Source organism: Radiomyces spectabilis, assembly GCF_025331425.1.
Source record: "Radiomyces spectabilis strain NRRL 2753 chromosome Unknown BYT42scaffold_12, whole genome shotgun sequence".
NCBI classification, from domain to species: Eukaryota; Fungi; Mucoromycota; class Mucoromycetes; order Mucorales; family Radiomycetaceae; genus Radiomyces; species Radiomyces spectabilis.
Genome location: NW_026251937.1, coordinates 1,139,196 through 1,160,557, shown reverse-complemented (window position 1 = coordinate 1,160,557; position 21,362 = coordinate 1,139,196). Strand labels below are relative to the sequence as shown.

At 44.3% G+C, this 21,362-nt stretch overlaps 7 protein-coding genes across 7 annotated transcripts; 6 read left to right on the top strand and 1 right to left on the bottom strand.

Annotated features, from left to right (window-relative positions):
* The first annotated feature begins 12 nt into the window (after positions 1-12).
* BYT42DRAFT_583480 (nucleotide-diphospho-sugar transferase) lies at positions 13-2,053 on the top strand. Its single transcript, XM_051569778.1, has 6 exons — positions 13-798; positions 870-1,009; positions 1,094-1,355; positions 1,425-1,588; positions 1,657-1,760; positions 1,814-2,053. Exons 1-6 carry the CDS (start codon positions 74-76, stop codon positions 1,820-1,822), a joined length of 1,404 nt encoding a protein of 467 aa, XP_051420301.1. The 5' UTR covers positions 13-73; the 3' UTR covers positions 1,823-2,053.
* A 538-nt stretch (positions 2,054-2,591) lies between these two features.
* Positions 2,592-5,161, top strand: BYT42DRAFT_617238 (uncharacterized protein; the record flags this gene model as incomplete). Its single annotated transcript, XM_051572162.1, has 4 exons — positions 2,592-2,638; positions 2,732-3,117; positions 3,185-4,792; positions 4,854-5,161. The coding sequence occupies 4 exons, from the start codon at positions 2,592-2,594 to the stop codon at positions 5,159-5,161; spliced, it is 2,349 nt and encodes a 782-aa protein (XP_051420300.1).
* Positions 5,162-5,358: 197 nt separating this feature from the next.
* BYT42DRAFT_100147 (uncharacterized protein) lies at positions 5,359-7,526 on the top strand. The gene is made up of 4 exons (XM_051562056.1): positions 5,359-5,620; positions 5,704-5,928; positions 6,026-6,968; positions 7,043-7,526. Exons 1-4 carry the CDS (start codon positions 5,495-5,497, stop codon positions 7,411-7,413), a joined length of 1,665 nt encoding a protein of 554 aa, XP_051420299.1. The 5' UTR covers positions 5,359-5,494; the 3' UTR covers positions 7,414-7,526.
* A 1,903-nt stretch (positions 7,527-9,429) lies between these two features.
* Positions 9,430-11,166, bottom strand: BYT42DRAFT_502687 (uncharacterized protein; the record flags this gene model as incomplete). The annotated part of the gene is made up of 4 exons (XM_051564848.1): positions 9,430-9,626; positions 9,765-10,385; positions 10,478-10,894; positions 10,977-11,166. 4 exons carry the CDS (start codon positions 11,164-11,166, stop codon positions 9,430-9,432), a joined length of 1,425 nt encoding a protein of 474 aa, XP_051420298.1.
* Positions 10,974-11,986, top strand: BYT42DRAFT_100123 (uncharacterized protein). The gene has a single exon (XM_051562055.1). The coding sequence runs from the start codon at positions 11,165-11,167 to the stop codon at positions 11,681-11,683; it is 519 nt and encodes a 172-aa protein (XP_051420297.1). The 5' UTR covers positions 10,974-11,164; the 3' UTR covers positions 11,684-11,986.
* A 5,493-nt stretch (positions 11,987-17,479) lies between these two features.
* Positions 17,480-19,186, top strand: BYT42DRAFT_100000 (Met-10+ like-protein-domain-containing protein). The gene is made up of 10 exons (XM_051562053.1): positions 17,480-17,577; positions 17,636-17,728; positions 17,810-17,870; positions 17,947-18,011; positions 18,079-18,189; positions 18,257-18,368; positions 18,439-18,563; positions 18,625-18,766; positions 18,828-18,934; positions 19,007-19,186. Exons 2-10 carry the CDS (start codon positions 17,636-17,638, stop codon positions 19,136-19,138), a joined length of 948 nt encoding a protein of 315 aa, XP_051420296.1. The 5' UTR covers positions 17,480-17,577; the 3' UTR covers positions 19,139-19,186.
* A 353-nt stretch (positions 19,187-19,539) lies between these two features.
* BYT42DRAFT_100036 (uncharacterized protein) lies at positions 19,540-21,282 on the top strand. Its single transcript, XM_051562054.1, has one exon. It carries the CDS (start codon positions 19,827-19,829, stop codon positions 20,892-20,894), a length of 1,068 nt encoding a protein of 355 aa, XP_051420295.1. The 5' UTR covers positions 19,540-19,826; the 3' UTR covers positions 20,895-21,282.
* The last annotated feature ends 80 nt before the right edge of the window (positions 21,283-21,362 follow it).

Genomic DNA, 21,362 nt, shown 5'->3' with positions numbered 1-21,362 from the left:
AAGTTGCTTGATGTTGGTTTTCTTTTTTTTTCATACAACGGAACTCCCCTTTACTTGACCTTGTCCTTTTTACATGCCGTATTCCGAAAACCACGAGGGACGTGATAACGCCACATCCCGTTTAATGTCTCCGACGTCCAAACGAAATAAGCGTTGGTTTTGGCAGGGCAAAGAGCGACAAATCGTACGCACGATTGTCGCTTTGACACTCAGCGTGATTGTGATCGCAGTTGGGTCGGCGCTGCTTTGGTCGTCGTCGACCAACCGATATACCATTGATCCGCATGATAATGATTTTATCCAGTATATGTGCAACCAACGGGACGAGATCCTTTCCGCTCAAAAAACAAAAGACCAAGTCATAGAGCAAGAAAAACATGACGAAATTTCCGAATGGAATAGAAGCCCCTATCTAAGGACATCCAATACTTTGGTGAATGAAACCCTCAACGAGACGGTGTGGCAAGGTCTTCCGGTGAAAGGCGCATTTTACATGATGGTGTTCAATCAAAAACTCCAAGAAGCCAGAGAAACGGTTCGAAGCATCGAAGATCGGTTCAACCACAAGATGGGGTATCCCTGGATATTTCTCAACAACCAGTACTTCACGCCCGAGTTCCGTAAATACATCAAGAAACTGACCAACGCTCCCGTATTTTTTGGAAAAATCGATTCCGACGTTTATGGTTATCCCAACTGGATCGATATTGATCGCGCGGAACGACTCACGAACGTTGTATCTGTCGAATTTGAAGATGTCTACAAGCTACGTCATTTATCCTATCATCAAATGCTACGGTACAACTTCTTTTTTTTGCCGATTTCGTCTTTAGGATAACTTTGGCACTGAATTAAGCCAACCCACTTAGATATCAGGCGGGGCTGTTTGCACGCCATTCGCTATTTGATAACGTTGACTATGTTTGGCGAGTTGAACCAGGCGCGTATTATCCTTGCGATATCACATTTGACCCCTTTCGACATATGCGGGATAACAAGAAAAAGATTGGTTAGTTGCTTACTGTTGATTTGACTGTACCCTTGATAGAGTTGCTGAGCAGCGAGTTCTGACGATTGAGGGTGGAAAACTTAGGATTTGTGTTGACAATGAAAGAAAATTTCTGGTCCTTGCCGACGTTTTGGGAGGCAATCCAGATTTTTATGAGCCAAAATCGTCATCTTGTGCTTCCATCGAATCAGACCATCATGCCGTGGATCCTCGACGAAGAGAACGAATACAATTTATGTCATTTTTGGTCCAATTTCGAAATTATGGATCTCTCTTTTATCAAGTCGCCGAGCTATCGGCGATTCTTTGAATTTCTCGATGGGACAGGTAACTTTTTCTACCAACGGTAAGTGTGGCAACTTTTTGGTTGGACCGAAGAATGGCCCCTTCCATGAACTCACTGACCGTTTAATAGATGGGGCGATGCACCTGTACGCACCGTGGCGGCTGCCCTATTTTTAAAGCGGGAACAAATTGAATTTTTCGATAAAATCGGATACTCTCATTCAGTGGCCCAGCATTGTCCTTTTGTACCCGACGACGGTCAAAAGTGCAGTTGTAACGTAGTGGAAGACCATGGTATGTCCTCTATCTAAAGTATGGCGCTTCATAACCATATTACTAACCAAGCGGGTCTCGTCTTTTAGGGTTCACCGACGGCAGCTGTACCAGTAATCTCTTACGTTTGATTGAGCCTAATATGCTGGTCGAGATGATCAGGGTTGCCAGGTCCAACTCTATGGCCACCATCGTAAAGCATTTGCCAGTAAAATAACTAGTTCTACTGATTGATTTGGGCAATAGGTGGATTGATCGAATGAAAAAAAAAAAATCAACTCGACTGGATCGAGTCCAGTCCACAACGATATGTTATGTGGCATTATGATACCGTGACAAGTTGATCGTATGATTTTCGGATCATCGTCAATCCATAAATCAAAGTTCCTTATTCACACTTCCTCGCCCCGCCCCCTCCCCCCCCCTTTTTTTTGGAGGGTCCCAAATTCCAATATACACTGTTATCGAATAAAAAAGATGTATAAGCATTGTTCATATTTCTCACATTTTTCTTTTCTTTTCACGGAAATGCAGTTGTATACCCGAAATGACAATTGTGAGCTGGCTTATTGCACACTCCAAGGAACCGAGGATATTTCAGTTACGAAAAATGTTTATCTTACTAAACAAATAAAAACACGGGTAAAAATACTAAAACTACGGTTCCGCTTTTCCGCTTCCGATATCAGCAAATAAATGCACGATCGCACAGAGATAATTGAATTGGCTCGAGCATGAATAGTCCAAGTTTAATGCGCCATATATTCACGGTTAGTCAACGCTTTGTGAACCCTTTGGATCAAGGGAGATTATGGATTGAACGGTGGAATGAACACTTTCCTTGAAAGAAACACAGCATGATGATCCGGTCATTTGGGCAGATACGGATTTTCCTTAAACCGGAAAATTTTTGTTGTGTATTTTTTACATTAGAAAAAACCAAACTGGATGTTTTTAAACTTCTTTTTTCTTCCATCTTGCGTTATTCGTATGTTCTCGCTCCATGCATATACTGAACAGTAATATGGTACACGGCCATGGAAAACTGGATCTGTCCGAAAGCGCCATGCCGTAAGTAAAAAGTGATCTCCAAAATAAAAAAGGATTCAATCCTTGAACCATCCACGTGGTATTGAGACTGATTGCTTTACATTTTTAAATCAGACTTCCCGCCAATCTATTTCAACCTAAATCGTCGTTGTTCTGTCGTAAATCTCAGCCTGTTGAGCAGCTGTTATTGCGACGCAACCGTCTTACTTGTTTAAAAAAGTATGCAAAAGCCCTCCATTCGTTTCGCCATCATTTATTGGAACTTTCGCTGCGCGACAATTTGTTGCTCAAGTTTCCCATCGAGATCATGTCGTTGAAACAACTTACGACATTGTCGCTTTCCAATAATGCATTGACAGTCATTGAAACCCAGTTATTACCCCACTTGCCCCACATGCAATGGTTATCACTCGGTGGAAATCAACTCAAAGATCTGCCCTCCGATATCGTATGCTGCCGACACCTCAAAGGCCTGGATCTGCAAAATAATCAATTCGAAGGTATGTGAGCTTTCGCTCATTGACCGTCGGAACCAATGAATGGCTCATTTCTTGCTTTGAAATCCAGTTTTCCCTTCCGTCATTTTTGAACTGCAAAATCTCGAAGTGTTGTTGCTGCAAAAGAATCACATCCGAGAATTATCAGGCAACGATCGGTTACCGCGATCGCTTCACACGTTGAATCTGGCATTCAACAAACTGACGCAACTGCCATTGGCGCTTACGGAGCATCCCCCGGCGGCTCTGACGCATCTTCATCTTTCGGGAAACGAACTGCGACGTCTTTCCGAGACGTTCCTGCTCAAAGGATATCAGCATCTCGTGAGCCTCGATTTACATACCTGCGGACTCGAGTATTTGTCGCCTGAGTTTTTCAAACGGCTCGCTACCAATTGCAAAGGTCTGCGCCGACTCAACCTGGCTATCAATTGTCTAGCCAACCTTCCTGCGGAAATTGGCGACTTGACCGAGCTTCAATGGCTGAACCTCAATGACAATCGATTGTCCGAGCTGCCCACGACCCTGGCCAGGTTGGTCAATCTCGTCAAGCTGGGTCTCGTCCAGAATCACTTGCGAGAATTGCCATCGCACTTGTTCTGCCGGATGAAAAAACTGCAAAAGATCGATATCCGACGAAATAAACTCATGTACCTGCCACCGTCCATCTTGGCATTGGCCCCACGAGACGAAAAGGACGGCCACATTGATCTTGCCGTGCCACACCTCGTTTTCCCTCTGGTATCATCTTACCCAAGCGATCCAAAGAGCGACACCAAGACATCCGGTGGATCCCTGCGCACGCTCCTGCTCTACGAAAACTCTTTTATGCATCACATTGACGGTTTGATTGAAATGCAGCCGGTGACTCCTGAGGATACAGACGATGAAGCGGATGTGATGGAGGGCAAAATTTTCGAGTATCAGTTACTGTCACTGCAGCAGGCATTTGAATATCTGGACAACATACCCCATGTCACGGACGAGCGTACCATGAAACAGGTGCTCGTGATGGCCATGTTATCAAAAGCCCAAGATAGAGAAACCGTGGTCAATGTCCTTGGCCATGTGCCTAGCTTACGTGAAGTCGTTTTTTCCCAATACGCCAACCGATCTCACACCATGCCCTACTGTCACCGACCGTTTTGCATAGAGTCGCGGCCACTGTTTGTCGAATCCCAGTTACCCAGCACGGTGCCCTTAATGCTACGCAAGAGCTTGATTCATGAAGCCAAGCCGTGTGATCACTGCGGGCGATGGTACGAGCGATCGCGGTTGCAAATTGGTTACTTGGCTAGACTATGCAACAATCGCCTGCAAGTATCTGTTCGATACAGCCTGTGCTCTTCCAACTGTGCGCTGTTGGCCATCATTGCGCTGTACAAGGCCAAGAAACAATGGCAACAAGAACACACTCTGGTATCTTCGCAAACAACTCAACCATTGCTCAACAGTATCCCTTTTACCCAGCATGGACAGCCTCAACCCCAACCGCAGCCCCAGCTTCAGCCGAGACAAGAGACAGACCGAGATGCGGTCAACCTGGCCCAGGAGTCTCGAGCATTACCTAATTCATGGCTCTTCACGTTACCTCCTGATTACATTCTCCTCCCGCAGCAATCCAGTCTTCACACCAATCCCACTCCACTCGGATCTGAAACCATGCATCCTCTTCAAGGTAAAATAGAACGTTTCAAATAATAAGACTCGGGCTGAAACTGATTCGGATATATGGCTAGTTTCATGGCAAGCTGTGAGTGGCTTGATCCGGCATCGCATGAACCAATTTACAAGTTCCGTTTTCGTCAACCAAAGTGGAAGCGGAAGCGGCAGCGATGGGAACCACAGTCCTCAAAGCATGGATAGACACCGGTCACAGACGGTTCGAGCGCCGAGCTTTCATCGGCCCATCCTCGCCGATGTCGCTAGCAGGCTTCTCCAGGAACCACCGGCGCAACCACCGCCGTTCTTCCTCACGGCACCTACCCCATCCATTGTCGCATTCAATCATTTACCTCGAGATGCCGTTCGTCTGGAACGATTTTAAGTGGTGACATGACAAAAAGCAGAAAAAAAGTGACCTTATAGTCTGTATGTATATAGTATTTAACCTAATGAATATGACATGCTTTGCTATCACCGACGTTTTATTTTACCAAGTAAGTAGTCATATGTTTGAGGATGAAGAAATTAATTTTCATGTTTGTATAAACAAAAAGTGTCAATTCCACGAAGACCGTATTTTGATACAGTCGATCATTTGCAACCAATGTTCGTTTTGTACAAGATGCTTTATATGGTCACCGCAGCAAAGAAAAAAAAAATCCAGGGATGCCATCTCGGACTTCAAAAAACGTTTGAAGGGTGATGACGCGTCTGAATGAAAATTGTTCGCGAAAATGGGATGGGACGTGCGGGGCGTGGTTTAGAAAGTGCAATTTTTCGCCTTGTTTCTTTGATTTCCCTGCTTCTTTTTCACTCCAACTCACGAATTTCCAGTCAACCAGTAAGTATACTCTTTTTTTTTTCTTTTGACATGTGAACCATAGTGTACGGAAGCGATCCTTATGCTCAATCTGTTGGGAATAGCTTGCAATAATGACAGCTGCTGAGCGTGATCCTGCACAACAACCGGCCAACGATGCCGTGAAGCCTACTGCTTCACGAGAAGAAGATGTGGGGCTCATCTTTGTGCGCGAATACTACACATTTCTCAACAAGAAGCCTCACCGACTTCATGCATTCTACGGCAAGAATTCCTCTTTTGTAAGAGGATCCGAAGGCGAAGTTACTGAAACATACGTTGGACAAAAGGTAAACACTCACTCATCGCATCATGGCTGGATCGGCTGGATCATTCTGTTTGGATGGCTAATGCAATGGGGGTTTTTGTGTATAGCGCATTCAAAAGAAGATTGAAGAGCTTAATTTCCAAGATTGCAAAGTACTTGTGACACAAGTGGACAGTCTCGTGTCGGAAAACAATGGGCTCTTGATTCAAGTGTTGGGAGAAATGTGCAACAGAGATGGACCGTCGCAAAAGTTTGCTCAAACCTTCTTCTTGGCCACGCAACCCAACGGTTACTTTGTTTTGACCGACATTTTCCGCTTCCTGAAGGATGAAGTCGACATTGACTATTATGCATGCGAAGATGAAGACAAAGTTCAACCGGTGACCGAACCAGCCGTGGAGAAAACAACAGGTACACCCAACCAGACAATGCCCGTCACCACAGCTGCTCCCACGGAATCCCCATCCACCGATGTGACGCCAGCCAACGTCGAATCGTCGGTTCCTGCCTCTCTCAAGCACACCACCGTCGAATCCGTGAGTCAGCCGGCGCCGCCGCGTCCTGCTGAATCAAAGTCCGCCGAACCCAGAAAAGGAAGCAAGGATGAAGACAAAAAGAGAAAGGGTCCTGCAGTACAAGATAAAAAGGAAGGCTCAGATGCTGCCGTCCTCAAGGGGGCTCGGTCAGAAAAGAAATCAGAAGAAACACAGCGAAAGAATCGAAAGAATGAGAAACGGTCGGAAAAGAAGGGGGACAAGCAAGGTGACAAGGCGGCTGAGAAATCAGTAGAAAAGCAAGACGAGAAACAAGAAGAGGAGTCAAGCCAACCGCCTGCTCCAAAAACGTGGGCCAACTTGGCCGCGAACGATTCTTCTAAATGGGGAACTCAAGCTACTGAAACCAAAGCTCAAGCCGTACCGGTTCCTGCTGCCAATTCAGAATCACCCACCACCGTCACTACACCTTCACCTACGACTCAAACGTCCCCTAAATCCAATGAACAGAAACAAGGCTATCCGAAGCACGAAGGGTACCGTCACCATGATAAAGATTTCCGCAAAGGTATGTTTTTTTTCTTAATATTCCGTGATGAAAGACACACTGGCTGATGGACGCATATTTTGGTGGATGCATAGAAGATGTGACGGATATTTTCGTGAAAAATGTGACCTCAACCATTACCGAAGAAGAGCTTCAGCAAGCATTTAGTCAGTTTGGTAGTGTGAAATCTCTGAATATTATTCAAGCAAAGAACTGTGCATTCCTCGATTTCACGACCCCGGAAGCGCGACAAAAAGCGATTGCGCAACACCGAGTGACGGTGGGTGAAGCCACAGTGCTTGCAGAGGAACGTCGTTCAAGAGGTTACTCGCATTCACGACAACAACAAAACGGAACACCTTTCGAACGTCGGTTCCCACCCAATCGACGTGGAGGCGGTCCGCGTGGGCTCAATAACCGACCCCGTCATGCCAATCATTCACAGGGAACTAGCCCTCAAAAGTAACACATCATATAGCGCATTGCACTTTGTATTTACAAAACTCTTTTTTTTTATTTGATCCAAGTGCTCAATTTACCAATGTACTCTTTGTACGCTTTGCTATTTTATTTCCAACGCACTCATACTTTCATATTCATGTTCTAAAAAAAAGATACGGGCACCCGCTTGGGTTTCTTTTTTTTTCCGGTTCTTCTTTCCGTTGCTCTTTTGAAAGTAAGAAAGCACATTGATGCCATCGAACAATGACTCTTTGAAGATGGTGGGAATATCTATTCACTCCAATGCTATCTACTCGACCTTGACCATTGCCGATATCATTGTCACTGCCGTGACATTACAAAATACAGTGGTCCTTTATTTTTGGGTTTTTCAATCGCTTTGGGATCAATATTTATTAGCAAGCCGTACACCCGCTGGGCAACGGATGCCACCTGCTACTGGACGTCGCCCCCTTACATTGAGCAACATTTGTCAGACAAAAGCCTAACGCAATACGGCATAACCAGGGCGAGACTCTTGATGGAACTTTGGTAAATTAATGTCAATACTCTGGCATACCGTACAGTCATGATTTCCAAACATGTGTGCAGCAGCACTTATTGACCCCCTCTGTCCCGTCCCGCCCAAGGTTATAATAGATCTAGAATGATGTGTGGGAGTGTTGGGTATTTAAAAAAAATGAGTTAGTAAGCTCTTTGATTGATTCAAATGCCGTCAAGATATTTTACCTTTGTTATGTGAGGCAGCAGATATCAAGAGCTTCCCGACCGAGAAAAAGAAACGATACAAATATAAAAAAAAAAGTAAAAACAATAGGTGCGTCTGTAAAAACCCCCTAAAAACTCTGTGGGAAAAAAAAGGAGGAAAAGACTTCAAGAAGGTCTATCGAATAAAATACAAAGTACATACTACAAACTACAAAATAAAATGGTCGGGAAGAAATATCAAAGACGATACCACGGGAAGCAATACCCATGAGAGAAACCTGAGAAGGACGCGTAAGCATTTTCCGATGAGGAAAAGAGTCACACCACCGACGATACCCTTTGACGACAAAAACCGGATTGGCCACATTTTTGTGTGCGAACAAAGTAGAAAGATTTGGAGGGATAGATGGCTTCCCAGGCGAAAAGAAAACCGGAGAGAAAACCAAAAGCTAAAGAAAGGATAGAGAAAAAAGAACAGGTAAGTTTTTTCTTGACGAAAAACGGATGCGAGTACAATGATAGTGAAGGTTTTTCAGACAAACAGAAAGAGAGGAGAAAACCAAAATTGAAGACAAAAATACGTTGATTTCCCTTGGATGAAACAATAGTCACCCACCGATCCATGAATGATAAGCTACACAGATCGAAGCATATATGCCCATGTATCATTCGATCATCGAAAACTGAAGAGAATGACAAGGCATATACAGTATAACTGACAAAAAAGACCAAACTAATTAATGCTACAGAACACCAAGATCGACATCGACAATAGCCCTTTGCAGAGAGCTTTCCCCCTATTGAACTTTTTCATGTCCCCGGCTCGCAACCTTTTTGATTAACCTTCATCATTAAAGTAAAATAGCTTCAAACACTTCTCAACACCGCCAGCGAATGGAGAATCCAGAAAAAAACAATCGTTTCCTTTTTTGTGAGTTACGGTCGAAAATGGTATTCATTTTCGACCTTATTTTATTAAAGAGAACCAGTGTGTGTGGATTTGGTTTTGGCCCTTGATATTCAAACCTGTGGTGATACGAAGATCAATGTACAAGTGAAAGAGGTATGTAGAGGGCGAGATCGAGGGTGAGCAACTACCGGCAGTTGCAGTACCCTTTTTTGACCGTGGTGTTTCTGTTCAATTTCCGGCGAGAGAAAATGAAAGGATGAGAAAGCATAGAATGGACGAGAGATTTTAGTATTGAAATATCGTTTTGAAGACTTGCAGAGATGGAGAGAAAAAAAAAAGAATAACAAGGGGACGAGAGGGAAGGTGGAGGAGATCATAAGGATGAGCAAATGGTTTTCTTAATTACAGCATATCCACGTCTTGTGGCTGATCCATTTTTTCAGCCATCATTGCGACAATGGCGGCGCCCACGATACGAGAATGCTTGACAATGCCGACGGAGATTTTCGCCGCCACGTCATCGGCAATGAGCGCCTTGAGAGTCTCGCACACGCGTGGATGGAAACTTGGATAGTCCTCGTATACATCTCCCGTGATAGCTGAAAAACAGAAAACCCATTACTATAAGATGACAAAAAAATCCTCATCTGACCCATTCGAACCCCCCCCCCCCTTCCGTCACGCCACACTGGGCGTCCGTTGCTTACATATTGCGAATCCTTGGTTATTGTTGTTACCAAAGCCGATCCCGCTGTCGACCATGTATTTGACGATACTGGCAATGCTGGCACCGAGGAGAATGGCGGCACGATGGCCTACCATTTCACACACTTTCTTGACAATTTCTCGGTCGGCCAAAGATGTTTCACCGACTTTACACATTTCCTCCAGCACGACCTGCGTGTCTTCAAGATTCTCCATATCGTTATCGGCTTCACATACGTACATGTAGCTTGTATCGAAATGGTAAGGCGTACGTAGCAAGCATTCATCTCCGTTGGCATCAATGTCAAAAGACAACACTTGCTGATCCACAAGCGACACCAAGACTTGTCGCACGATTTCCCCCAAATACATGCCTGTGGATATCTTTTCGAAGTAATGGATACCTCGGTTATTCGATTCGTTATCGACGCGATGGTCAAACTCCGTCATGGGCAAATATCTTGATCCGAAATTGCACCATTCGGTATTGATAATCATATCGCTGGCAGGGGACACATCGGGATGATGGGCTAGAAAGTTGCTCATGTTCGCCACCCGTTCATAGTATGCGCAATTCGTTCCGGCACTGTGCACAATTCCGATACGTGTCGAAGGATGTTGATAAGCATGCGCCAACAGTGTACAGACAGCATCTGACCTCCCATAAAAATAAAAATAAACACAGTTATTGGATTGATTCTCTCTCTCTCTCTCTCTCTCCTTTTTAAGCGGGTCGTTTCCATACCATTTGCGATGGCGACAATCTTGACGGCCAAACCTTTGGTTTCAAACCGCTGATGGAAAAGATCGACAATATCACAGCCAATGGCATTGGGGAAATCAAATCCGTGTTCAAGCGCGACAATGACGCCGCGATCCAACCTGGTTTGTTCAATTGCAAATCCTAGACTGATGGCCATCGCATACACTTCTTGCTGTCCGATACCGACGCGTCGTTGGAAATCGATAATGCAGTCTGCGACGTAATCAATGAGGATACGGATATCATCGCCAGCAGTTAAGTTATCGGGAATCTTGTACTGGTATTGATTGATGGCGAGTTTGCCGCCTTCACCTTTGAGTTTGACTTGACACACGTAAATATCAACCCCACTAATCTCCAACGCTAAATAGGTGCCTTTCTCGAAACCCGTCGGATACCCTGAAAGAAAAAGAAAAAGACGTATCCGTTGGTCGCTTATCGGAAAAAGAAGTCCGCCACTTTTTTTCGGTTTTTTTTTTACCTGCAACAAAAGAAGGAATCATCTTTAAATCACTGCTACGCGGTACGGTTTCTCTTTGTTCTTTGACGGCAAGTCCTGCTTTCAATTCTTGGTCGTAACCACGGATGAGGGTTTCCAAGTGCTGGTTGGTGACGCGAAACATATCTTGCAGCCTCTCGAGAGCAGCCTGTTGCTGAGGTGAACCGTGCATGAGAGAAGCAGGTTGGGCCAAAGGAAGTTCGTTGTTTGCATCGCGCGGAATAGCCGCAGAAGAATACGACGATCGAGTGGACATTAAAGAAAACTGGAGAAGCGATCACAGATTAGAGTTGGACGGTGGAGGGCGGTTTTTTTTTTTTTGGCTTTCAGCTTCAACAAAAGGGTGGGGGGAGGGAAAGGAAATTTCGCACTCATCGGAGCTTCCCTATTTCCACAATTTGCCTCGCTCATCCAAAGTCATTGTCACACTCACGTGCAACGATCACTTGAGTTTCCAAGAGTGGCATTTTTCTTTCTTGTTCCGGGTCGGCTCGTCGGACCTATTCTCAATCATCCAATCACATCACACGCATCGTTCAACCAAAAAGAAAAATGCGGCATCGTCGGAGTCTCTGCATTGCATGTTCCCAAAGGTCGCGGCAAAACTTACTGGACACTTTAAGGCAAGGAACACCATGACCCATGCAGTGAATTCGTGGTTTTTTTTGTGTATTTGCGCAAGAAAATAACTGATTAAAAGATCAATTCCCTTTTACATCGCTTGATTCTGTCCTCTTTTTTTTTCTTTTTTTTTTTACCAGCTTGTCCTTGAGGCTTTGACCATCTGCTTGGGAAAATCAAAAAAAGGCATGGATGAATCCTGTATTAAAGACTTTATGCAATGAACAGAGGTCCAATCAGTGGCAGATTAAAAACAAATAATGATAATAGACAGGGAAATAGAGTGTGAATTACAATTTTTACATAGAAAGGGCTTGTGGATCTGAACGCGAGTCTGGGACTTTAAGTAGAGAAGGGGGAGAACAGAACGTTTCGCACGGTCCAGACATCGGTTTTTTTTTTTTTTACCAATAAATCATTCCTTCGGTTGCTTTTCCTTCATCTTGCAATCCGCTTGAAGTTGCCAACGGATCCGATTGGTTTCCTAAAAGTCCCAGTAACGCGCTTCCAGTGGGAGACTGAGGCAAATCAAAAGGGAGGGACACCCCGGACAGCACATCCACACTGTGATCGGTATGAATAAGATTCTTGGCTGCATTGGGAGGTTGGCTCTCTTGTGGGGTCGTATACGATCCCCGCAATGGTTGAAAAGGAGACACTTCCGTCGAAGAGATCAACGTTTGTGACCCCGAAGCGAACGGTGACGTGCCCATCGCAGTGTTGTAGTGTGAGTGCGCCTGCTGTTGTTGTTGCTGTTGTTGTTGTTGTTGTTGCGGTAATCCTCCTTGGCTTCCGAAATAATTATTCCAATCATTCATATCAAGGGAAGGCGGAACGCCCCAAAACGCCGCCCCGGAAGGATCGTATTGGCGCTGAGACGTGCCTCTGATGGACCCGGGAGCCGCAAATGGATCCATGGTCGACGATGAACTCGATGGGGGCGGACCCAATTCAATGGGATTTTGATCGTAATAAGTGGTGGCGGTGTTGCTATTCCAAGAAGGAAGCGACGAACTCATGCGAACCATGTTATTGTTATTACTACTGGTCGTGGGCGCCGACGTATCCATGATACTAAATTTGGTCGTGAAACTGGTGTTGGTAATTGGATAATTCGCGCTCTGGGATCGTCGCGGAAGGTGTTTGGTGTGCAGGTTGTTGTTGACGGTCATGGGCGCCATGGTTGACCGCGTCATGGACGGATACACGTACGGCGATGGATGAGGACCTTCTTTGGGACGGGTCGGTTCGGTTTTCGGAGTGGATCCGGAAACCGGAGATGAATGCATGATCGATACGGGCGATTCCATAAGCGGGGCCGGAGGTGGAGGTGCCGTGGCCGCCGTCGTCATGACATCATGATTTGACAGATCAATGTCGCGCAAACCGGCCAATTCTCCAAGGATGCTGCAACTTCGTGAAGCCGATTTCCACGTTATTTCAATTTCATCCAACGTTCGCATGATCTGATTGACTTGCACTTTGGCGGATCGTCCCTCTGCCGTGCCATGCGAAGACGCCAGTTTCATAAAAATGATCCCGGACGTGAAAATACAATAAATGGCATAATTCATCACATACTTCAGCTGGCCCTCGTTGAACAAGGCATGGGCGACCTCGAGAATGGATTTCGCCGAAGAAACACAGATATCGTACGAAGAAAGGGATGGATTCGGGCTAGGCATGGATAAATCCACCACCGAAGCACGGTGTAGTAAAATGACTGCCGTATGGTAAATCATATGCAATTGCCCAACCGCCAAGGATCGATCGATGACCCTGTCAACTTTCTCGTTGGTTTGATAGCCTAGTTGAAGAGGAGCGGAAAGATCTTGGCGCCAAGTCATCAATTGTTCGTTCAGTCCGGTCAATATCTGCTCTATACGCTGGTGCGTGCCCGGTTGGATCGATTTTGCATAGTACACGTTCTTCAGCACATGGCCAAGGATGTCGGAAATTTTGATAAGCTGAATAAATATATCCAATACTTTGGGCACCGGTTTGGCATCATGCATTTGCGTGGTAACGATCCGATCGGACTGGTCATCATCATCATCAATGGACGGAAATGACGTATCAATATCCCGCTCTTCAAAGGTATACGAGCGACCATACGTTGCACTCGTTAAACGATCGGCAATAAAGCAGCACCAAAATACTCGTTTTCGTCTTTCGCGCTCATCCACGGGAATATTCCAATGATCGCAATTTCTATTCAATCCAAGATCCTGCGCCATTCGAAAAGCCTAAAATCAACCACCCAAATTCATTGTCAGTTACCTCGTAACAAAGCTTTCCTTTTTTCCTTTTCCATTTTCCTCTGCCCAGCACACTCATATTCGCCATTAGCGGTAAAGAAAAAAAAAAGATTCTGATCTTACCATGCCACTGTAAAGCCATGCTCGCGCTGATTTCATGGCACCGTGTTGATGACTGGCGAGAAGGAGCAATGCTTGCACGGTGGATATCTTTGGTTGGTCATAACAGTCGTCCAACAGACGTTTGGCGCGCTCGAAAAAGACATCGCCGGCCGAGTCAGGTAAACTGGGATCGCTACGCACACGCACATCCGGTGAGATACGAGAAGCCACGGCGTAAATGGCATTCAAAAGTAAAGGAGAGACGGGTTCGATCATCGGATTATCCATGGAAGACGCAAGTCGGCGTTTGTAAAAGAGTGGTAAAGACGGATAGAAATGCTCAAAGTACAACCTCACCAGACTCTCTGACAAATCTTTGGGCGGTAATTCGTAAGGGTCCACAGAAAGCATGGATTGGGGCAGTTTTGTCGGTTGGGCATAGTGTGGAAAATGAAATGCGCCGTGATGATAGTGACGACTGTCGCGAAGGAGGTAATAGCCGGACGATTTACCCAAATACCGTGTTTGGCCATTTTGATCCATGGCTAACTGACCGGTGCTGTCAGGATCCCGGGTCGTCGACGAAGATATTTGCGCGGAGCTGCTGACAATGGGACTGAGGGCGTTGGTGGTAGTGTCCAATAGGGAGGAAGATTGGGCGAGAAAGGATGGAGGAGAGTGATGGGGAGAAACAGAGGATGTTGTATCGGAAAAGGAAGAGGATATCGGTTTAGCGGGTTTGTCTTGTTGTTGCCATAAGAATACACGGTTACGACTACCGTGCGGGGTTCGTCGTAAGGGTCGATGCCGAATTTGATCGCCACTGGCGGTTTCCAGAGGTGAATTGAGTTCGGCCAGTAATGCTTTGGATCTTGGATCTTCGCCCTGCGCCATTTCGGAAAGAATACCTTCCAATTTATAAAGCCGGTTTTCAATGGCTTCGATATACCCTTTGGGAGGCCCCCGCTGTGAAAAAAATAAAGAATGGATCAATCGCTGCGGTCGCCACTTTTTATTTATTTTAGCCCATGCATTAAAGTTCAAGCATTCGCACCTTTTTGGTCATATCTTTATAGCTGCACTCCAGGTTGAATGCTTGACAATTACTGCACACCGGTGCCAGACCGTCGCATTTGATCTTTTTTCGTCGACATAAATCACTACACATGCAATCCAAGATTGGTCATGCCCATGACAAGGATTAGGTTTGGATAGTGTGTTTTTTTATTTATATTTTATTTTCAAGCGACTTACCAAGCTCGGCTGACTCGTTGTCGTTTCCCATTTGCATCCTCTTCAATGGTCGCCATGGTTCGGGAAATGTAAAACCGAAATGATTTTCGAAATGGAGGTGAGGGTCGACGGTGGAGCCAAGAAAAAAAAAAGTGAGTCAATTTTTTTTTTAATTTCTAAAAACAGGTGGTCCCAGTAATTCAGTCACGTGGCATGTTATTGTAAATGTTTTTTTTTGCATTAAATCGAGACAACGGTTTGGAAATGGAGAAATTATCCTGACTTGTGTAAAATACCAACAATGGACGCTTGCTTTATTGGATGGAATATGGTGTGCATTTATTGTGTTCTCTTACAAATAATAAGGGGGAAGCCTGTTTGTGATCTCGTTACACTGAGGATTACCTAAAAGAGATAATAAAACCAAATTGGATGTATTTTTTTATGGTCCGCCATAGCGTAGGAACCAGTGAAACGGTTTTTGGCTTACGGGATGAACTAAATCATGTCGTCTTTGAAACGATCTTTCGTATTGATTTTCACCCTGAGAAGTGGAGAGGAGAAATCATTACCCATAAACAGGCATTGCAACCTGAAGGTTCACCGGTTCCACATTCGCGTAATCAAAACGACAAAGGTTTCTCGGTGAATGATTTTCCGGCTCCGCCGATGATGAAGTATGAACAATCCAAAAATAAAATAAAAAAAATAAAAAAAAGCCCTCACGCAAACTGCTCAATTTTCGTTGAGCTGAAAATCTTAAAAAGAATTATGTCTTGGCATGGTGCTAGGAAAAGTAAACCTTTAGGGGAAAGTGTTAAAAAATACTATATTTGATACGGTATTTTAGCCAAAATGGGCGAAACGCAACATCCCCCACTGTGGGCGTTTACCGTTCACGGCCGACCCAATGACAGTCATCTACCGCGGGCTTGGATAGAAAACGCTGCCCTTTTGTAAAAAAAAAAAAAAAAAAAAAAAAAAAAAAAAAAAAAAAAAAGATAGCGTGGTCTTTGATTTAAAAGCAGCACATACCTAAATAGAAATCGGCTAAAATACAAAAAGTCCATTGTTTGTTTTCCTTATTCGTGCTTAGTGCATGTTTTAAAAAAAGCAAAGAAAAAACTCAAACGTCTATGCAGAAATCAAACGACGGCGCCCCGCCCCTGCCTTGCTTTCAAAGGGATTTCGCCATCAGGAGACTTACATCAATTGAAATCACTTGGAACCCTTTGAAATACTAAAATCGGTCAAACTTGGATTTTGTAGAGTAGAGCGGACACCTCATTTTTTGTTCTTATTTCTCAACTGTATACAGTATATTACGCGCCAAAGGTAAACAATCTTTCACTCTTTCTTTCAGTTACGTGCTATCCATTTGTCCACTTCCTTTCTTCATTCACCGTCTTTCCGTTTATTATTACTTTTTATTTGCAGTCTTTTTACACTTGCAACACACAGTCGTTTGATGGAGAGGGAGAAAGATGACTACCTTGAATTACCTTGTATTATTGACGTTACTCGCCGTATTGAGCGGCCCAAACAGCAAAGCAAGGCGAGAATTTTAGCTCCGCTGCTCAGTCGTTTTGCCATGCCTTCCACTTTTCGCACTCACTTAAGTCGAATGACTGATACTAAGCAGATGAATCTATACTAAGAAAGCTGGTTAGCGGTCTGCAATAAGAACAGAGTAGGTTGAAAATACAACCAAGAAGAGAATCAACACCATTCAGAGAGAAGATTAAAAACGTAATCATCAAGAATTGCCCAAATGGCAATTTAAGAAAGTATAAAATTGATACAATTTTCTCATCATAATGGCGTGCAGATAATAAAAAAAAAGGAAGAAAGAAAGAAAGAAAGGAGATAACATACCTTGTTCATCCAAGTTCACTCATGATTTTGGTTTGAGGAATGTTATTGAAGAGCACAGAAAAGAAAGGAAGCCTTCCTGTAATTCACCAAAAGCCCCAAATAATTTGCGGAATAGGAATTTTTTTTTTTTGTTTACCCTCTTGTGGGCAGTCCTTTTTTTTCTTTGCTGACGCGACGTTTTCACTCGAGCTTTTGAACAACATGAGTCGTTTGACCCCGCCACGACACCCGGGCATGACCGTGTTGGACAGACAAGCTTTTCAATGTTCCTTCCACACTGTCGGTCTTCGCGTACCGGCTCAACAAATTAGTCTCATTCGCGACCATCTTGACGCGTAAATGAAAAGAAAACTCTCTCTTTTAAGAAGAAGCTTTGCATATTAAAATACACTCAAGTCTTCTTTTAAATCAGCCAAAATTACCCAATATCGTATCAGACGACTTGTCCAAGGACACAAAAATCGTCTTGTTAAGCATTGATAAGCAAATCAACGGTAAATTTAGGGTTGTTCAAAAATAATTTTTCATCCAACCAATGGCTCGTTGATATAGATGTTGAACAATACATTCCTTCGGAAACAAAGCAATTCATTCTCGGAACCGTCATTCATGAATTTGAGGTTGGATATGATTACTGGACTGCAGGTAATAAACGACACATCCAAAAATCTCCTCTCTCAAAAGAAAACACGCATAAACCGAGTAAATACAGACCAGATTTTTCAGGCCGTCATGCCGTCCGAGAATACAGAAGTACCGTCATCTTTTACTATCGTTGGACACATTGGTATGCATTCTGATTTGATGAAAAGCTAGTCTGCTTTTAGCAAAAAAAAAAAAGTGGTATTGACTTGCAGTATTAGTTCATTTGAATCTCAAAGAAGAACATGAGCCGTATAAACGTTTGATAGCTGAAGTACTCTTGGATGTAAGTCGATCCCATCTCCTTTTTTTTTTCTAGATGACTAAACTTGATGATTTTCCGGTTTTGCCAGAAAAACAAAAAAGTGACCAGCGTCGTGAACAAGACGAACAACATTGATAATACGTATCGCAATTTTCAGATGGAAGTGTTGGCCGGTGACGGCAACATGGTGGCTTCATTGGTAGGGTCAAAATCGCGGGAAATGGAATTTGTGGCAATTGAGAGATTAATGCATCAATTCTGCACAGAAAGAAAATGGATGTCGATTCACCTTTGATTTTTCAAAAGTATATTGGAATTCTCGTCTGCAAGCGGAACATCGGCGAATCGTTGACATGTTTCAAAAGGGCAGCACCGTATGTAAGGGATCCGTTTTTTAAGGAGTGCACCCTAGTATCAAGTGGCATGACCAGTTTTTTTTTTTTCTTAGTGGATGTGTTTGCTGGCGTCGGCCCATTTGCTCTGCCAGCCGTCAAAAAAGGATGTCTCGTCTATGCCAACGATCTCAATCCAGCCTCGTACCATTGGCTCAATGAAAATATTCGTCTGAACAAGGTAGCTTCATCAGACCGAACAAACGATGCCTGTATCTTATTTTATTTTCCTCTCTGTTCAGATAACGGCCGGTATTCATACGTATAATATGGATGGACGCGAGTTTATTCGCAAAGTAATGGATGATGTTCTTCGTACATCTCCAGGCATAACAGTGGATCACGTCGTGATGAATTTACCCGCGATTGCCATTGAATTTCTTGGTAGGATTTAACCTATTATATTCGTTTCATTTATAAGGTGACTCAAAAAGAAAATCAATAGATGCTTTTCGAGGTGTATATCAGTCTTTTGATACTACTACACCGCTTCCGATGATTCATTGTCATTGTTTTACTCGGAACACAAACCCTGAAAAAGACATAAAGGAGGTATGGAAAAAGCTTAGCCTACAAAAAAGTAGGTTTACAAAACGAGATGAATAACATCTCTCTGTGATACAGCGTTTATGTCATGCCATGGGGTCGTCATCCGACTTTGATGTGTCGCTGCACTGGGTACGCACCGTCGCTCCAAAAAAAGAGATGTACTGCGTCTCGTTTCGTTTGCCTTTTGAGATCGCATTTGCTTCTTAGATAACCAAAAGATTCTATCCTTCAATTTCTCCATGCCATTCGGGTCTTTCCTTCGTATCCATCCCATTGCACTCGGATGCTTTCATATCGCACCATTCAATATATATTACATACTTTTTTTTCATCACCCCATCCACTGCACACAAGTAAAACCAGAGTGACGTTTAATGATCTCCCCGTTTTTTTTTTAAGCTTTCTTGTTTGGGCAACATTACCGTTATCTACTGCACTACAGCAGGTCTCCGTAGAAATACAGTAGTTGTAAAGTAGCTTATTCAGGTATGTGGCTTTGAGGAAAAAAAAAAGGTCGACGGGGAGGCGAACACGGAGAGTGATCGGCAGTCTAACCCTGTTCAGGGTCATTATGATATGCACCCATTCTAAACACGTAGACGGATGTTTGTATTGATGTGTGAATGGTGCGATAATGGATGGACCAAAAAAAAAAAAAGGTTCCACGGGATAGTCTTGTCCCTTTTCAGGTGGCAATGCCGGATCTTTAACGGTCTGTATCTTTTCTCCTTCCCTCTTTTCAACGCTGGAAAAAAAAAGAGCTTTCTTAGAAAGCCAACAAGAATAAAATACAAAACACACACCCGCACCATCGCCCACCTTTACCGCTCCATTTTATTTTATTTTTTATATTCCTTGCCGACTCACTTGGTTCACCAAAAAGTTACAACCTCTCATGATAGGTGGAAATCATCGATACGCAGACCCGGAAAGAGCCACGAAGCGCAAGAGATACAAAGTCACCCGGGCTTGCGATGTCTGCCGTCGAAAAAAAACAAAATGCGATGGTGAGCAGCCTTGCATAGGTTGTGTCAAGGCCCACATTGAATGTCACTACACATCCAGCGAGTTTTGCCATCACGGTGAAACAATCACACGAGGTCCCTCTGCCAACAGCACAGCATCAACATCATCATTATCGTCCACGGCTAGTTTGCTACCCGCCATTGCACCTAAATCGGTTCATTCGCCTGTCATGGCCAACAACGCCACCCCGTCGTCTTCGGAATCGCCACCTGCTCTTTCACCGACGCGATCGTGCTCTTCCATGGAAGCGATTGAAGAACGACTATGTCTCATTGAGGAAGTGCTGCGTTCGTTTTTAAAAACGGATCATGAACATCTATTGACACTACTGGATCGCGGCGGGCCCCGTGGAGGCGTGACCTCCTCAATAGTGGCACCACGGGCATCCACCGGTGGAGCGCCATTGATGACGACAAGAACTCCCGTGCATACACATGCTGATCCAAAATGCGGGAATGCATATTTTCACTCCGACATGCATATCTCCACTCCTCCTCCTTCTTCTCATCCTCCTTCTTTCATCGCTCACTCACATGAGGCTGGTGCGGCTTATCCATCCACCGTCCCGGCTTATGCCACCAATGGATCTATACCCGTTCTGCTACCGGAACCACTTCGAAAATACCGAGCTCCGGCTGAAGAATCTACCAAATCCGAGCCATCGCCTTCCATTCAACATTTACTCAACAAAACCAGCGATCCGCAACAACAGCAACCACGAGACCCACCTTCCCAACCCACCTTGACGCGGCCTTCCATGTCCCGGTTCCATTCTTATCCCAGCATGCCATCTCGTCCCTTGTCATTTTCCGAAGGCAAAACAGATCCACGGAAACCACCTCATGATCCTGCTTACTTTGATCAGTCTTTATCCTCCTATAATCGACCTGCGTCCGATCGCATGACTTATGGCGTGGTCAACGGACTTACACAGTAACATCGACCTCACAGTGTACGGAATTCTCGGATGAGGGTATGTTTTATCAACTTGTTATCCGGAGGATCAAGGAAAGAAAAAAACACCATGACGACACCATATCCTTCGTTTCCATTCATACAATTGTTTCAAAAATAAAGTGACGGACCATGTAACGAAATGAAAAAAAAAGAAACGGATGGGTGATGGACACTTGCATCGAGAAACATATTGGTTTCACGCAGAAGAACCATCATTTGCTACAGTATTTGAAATTATTTTAGAACGGACTCACGGCGGATGCAAGTTGGGGATTTAATGTTGAACGAATGGTGACGTGCTAGGCAGCAAATAACCATGAATGATATCCCGCTATTGTATTTCACGGCGCGTCATCAATAAAGACAAAGATCTCGAGTTTATCATAAAAACTCGTATTTTAATCCATTTTTTTTCCTGGGAGTATCTCACAGTGCCTTGCCTACAGAA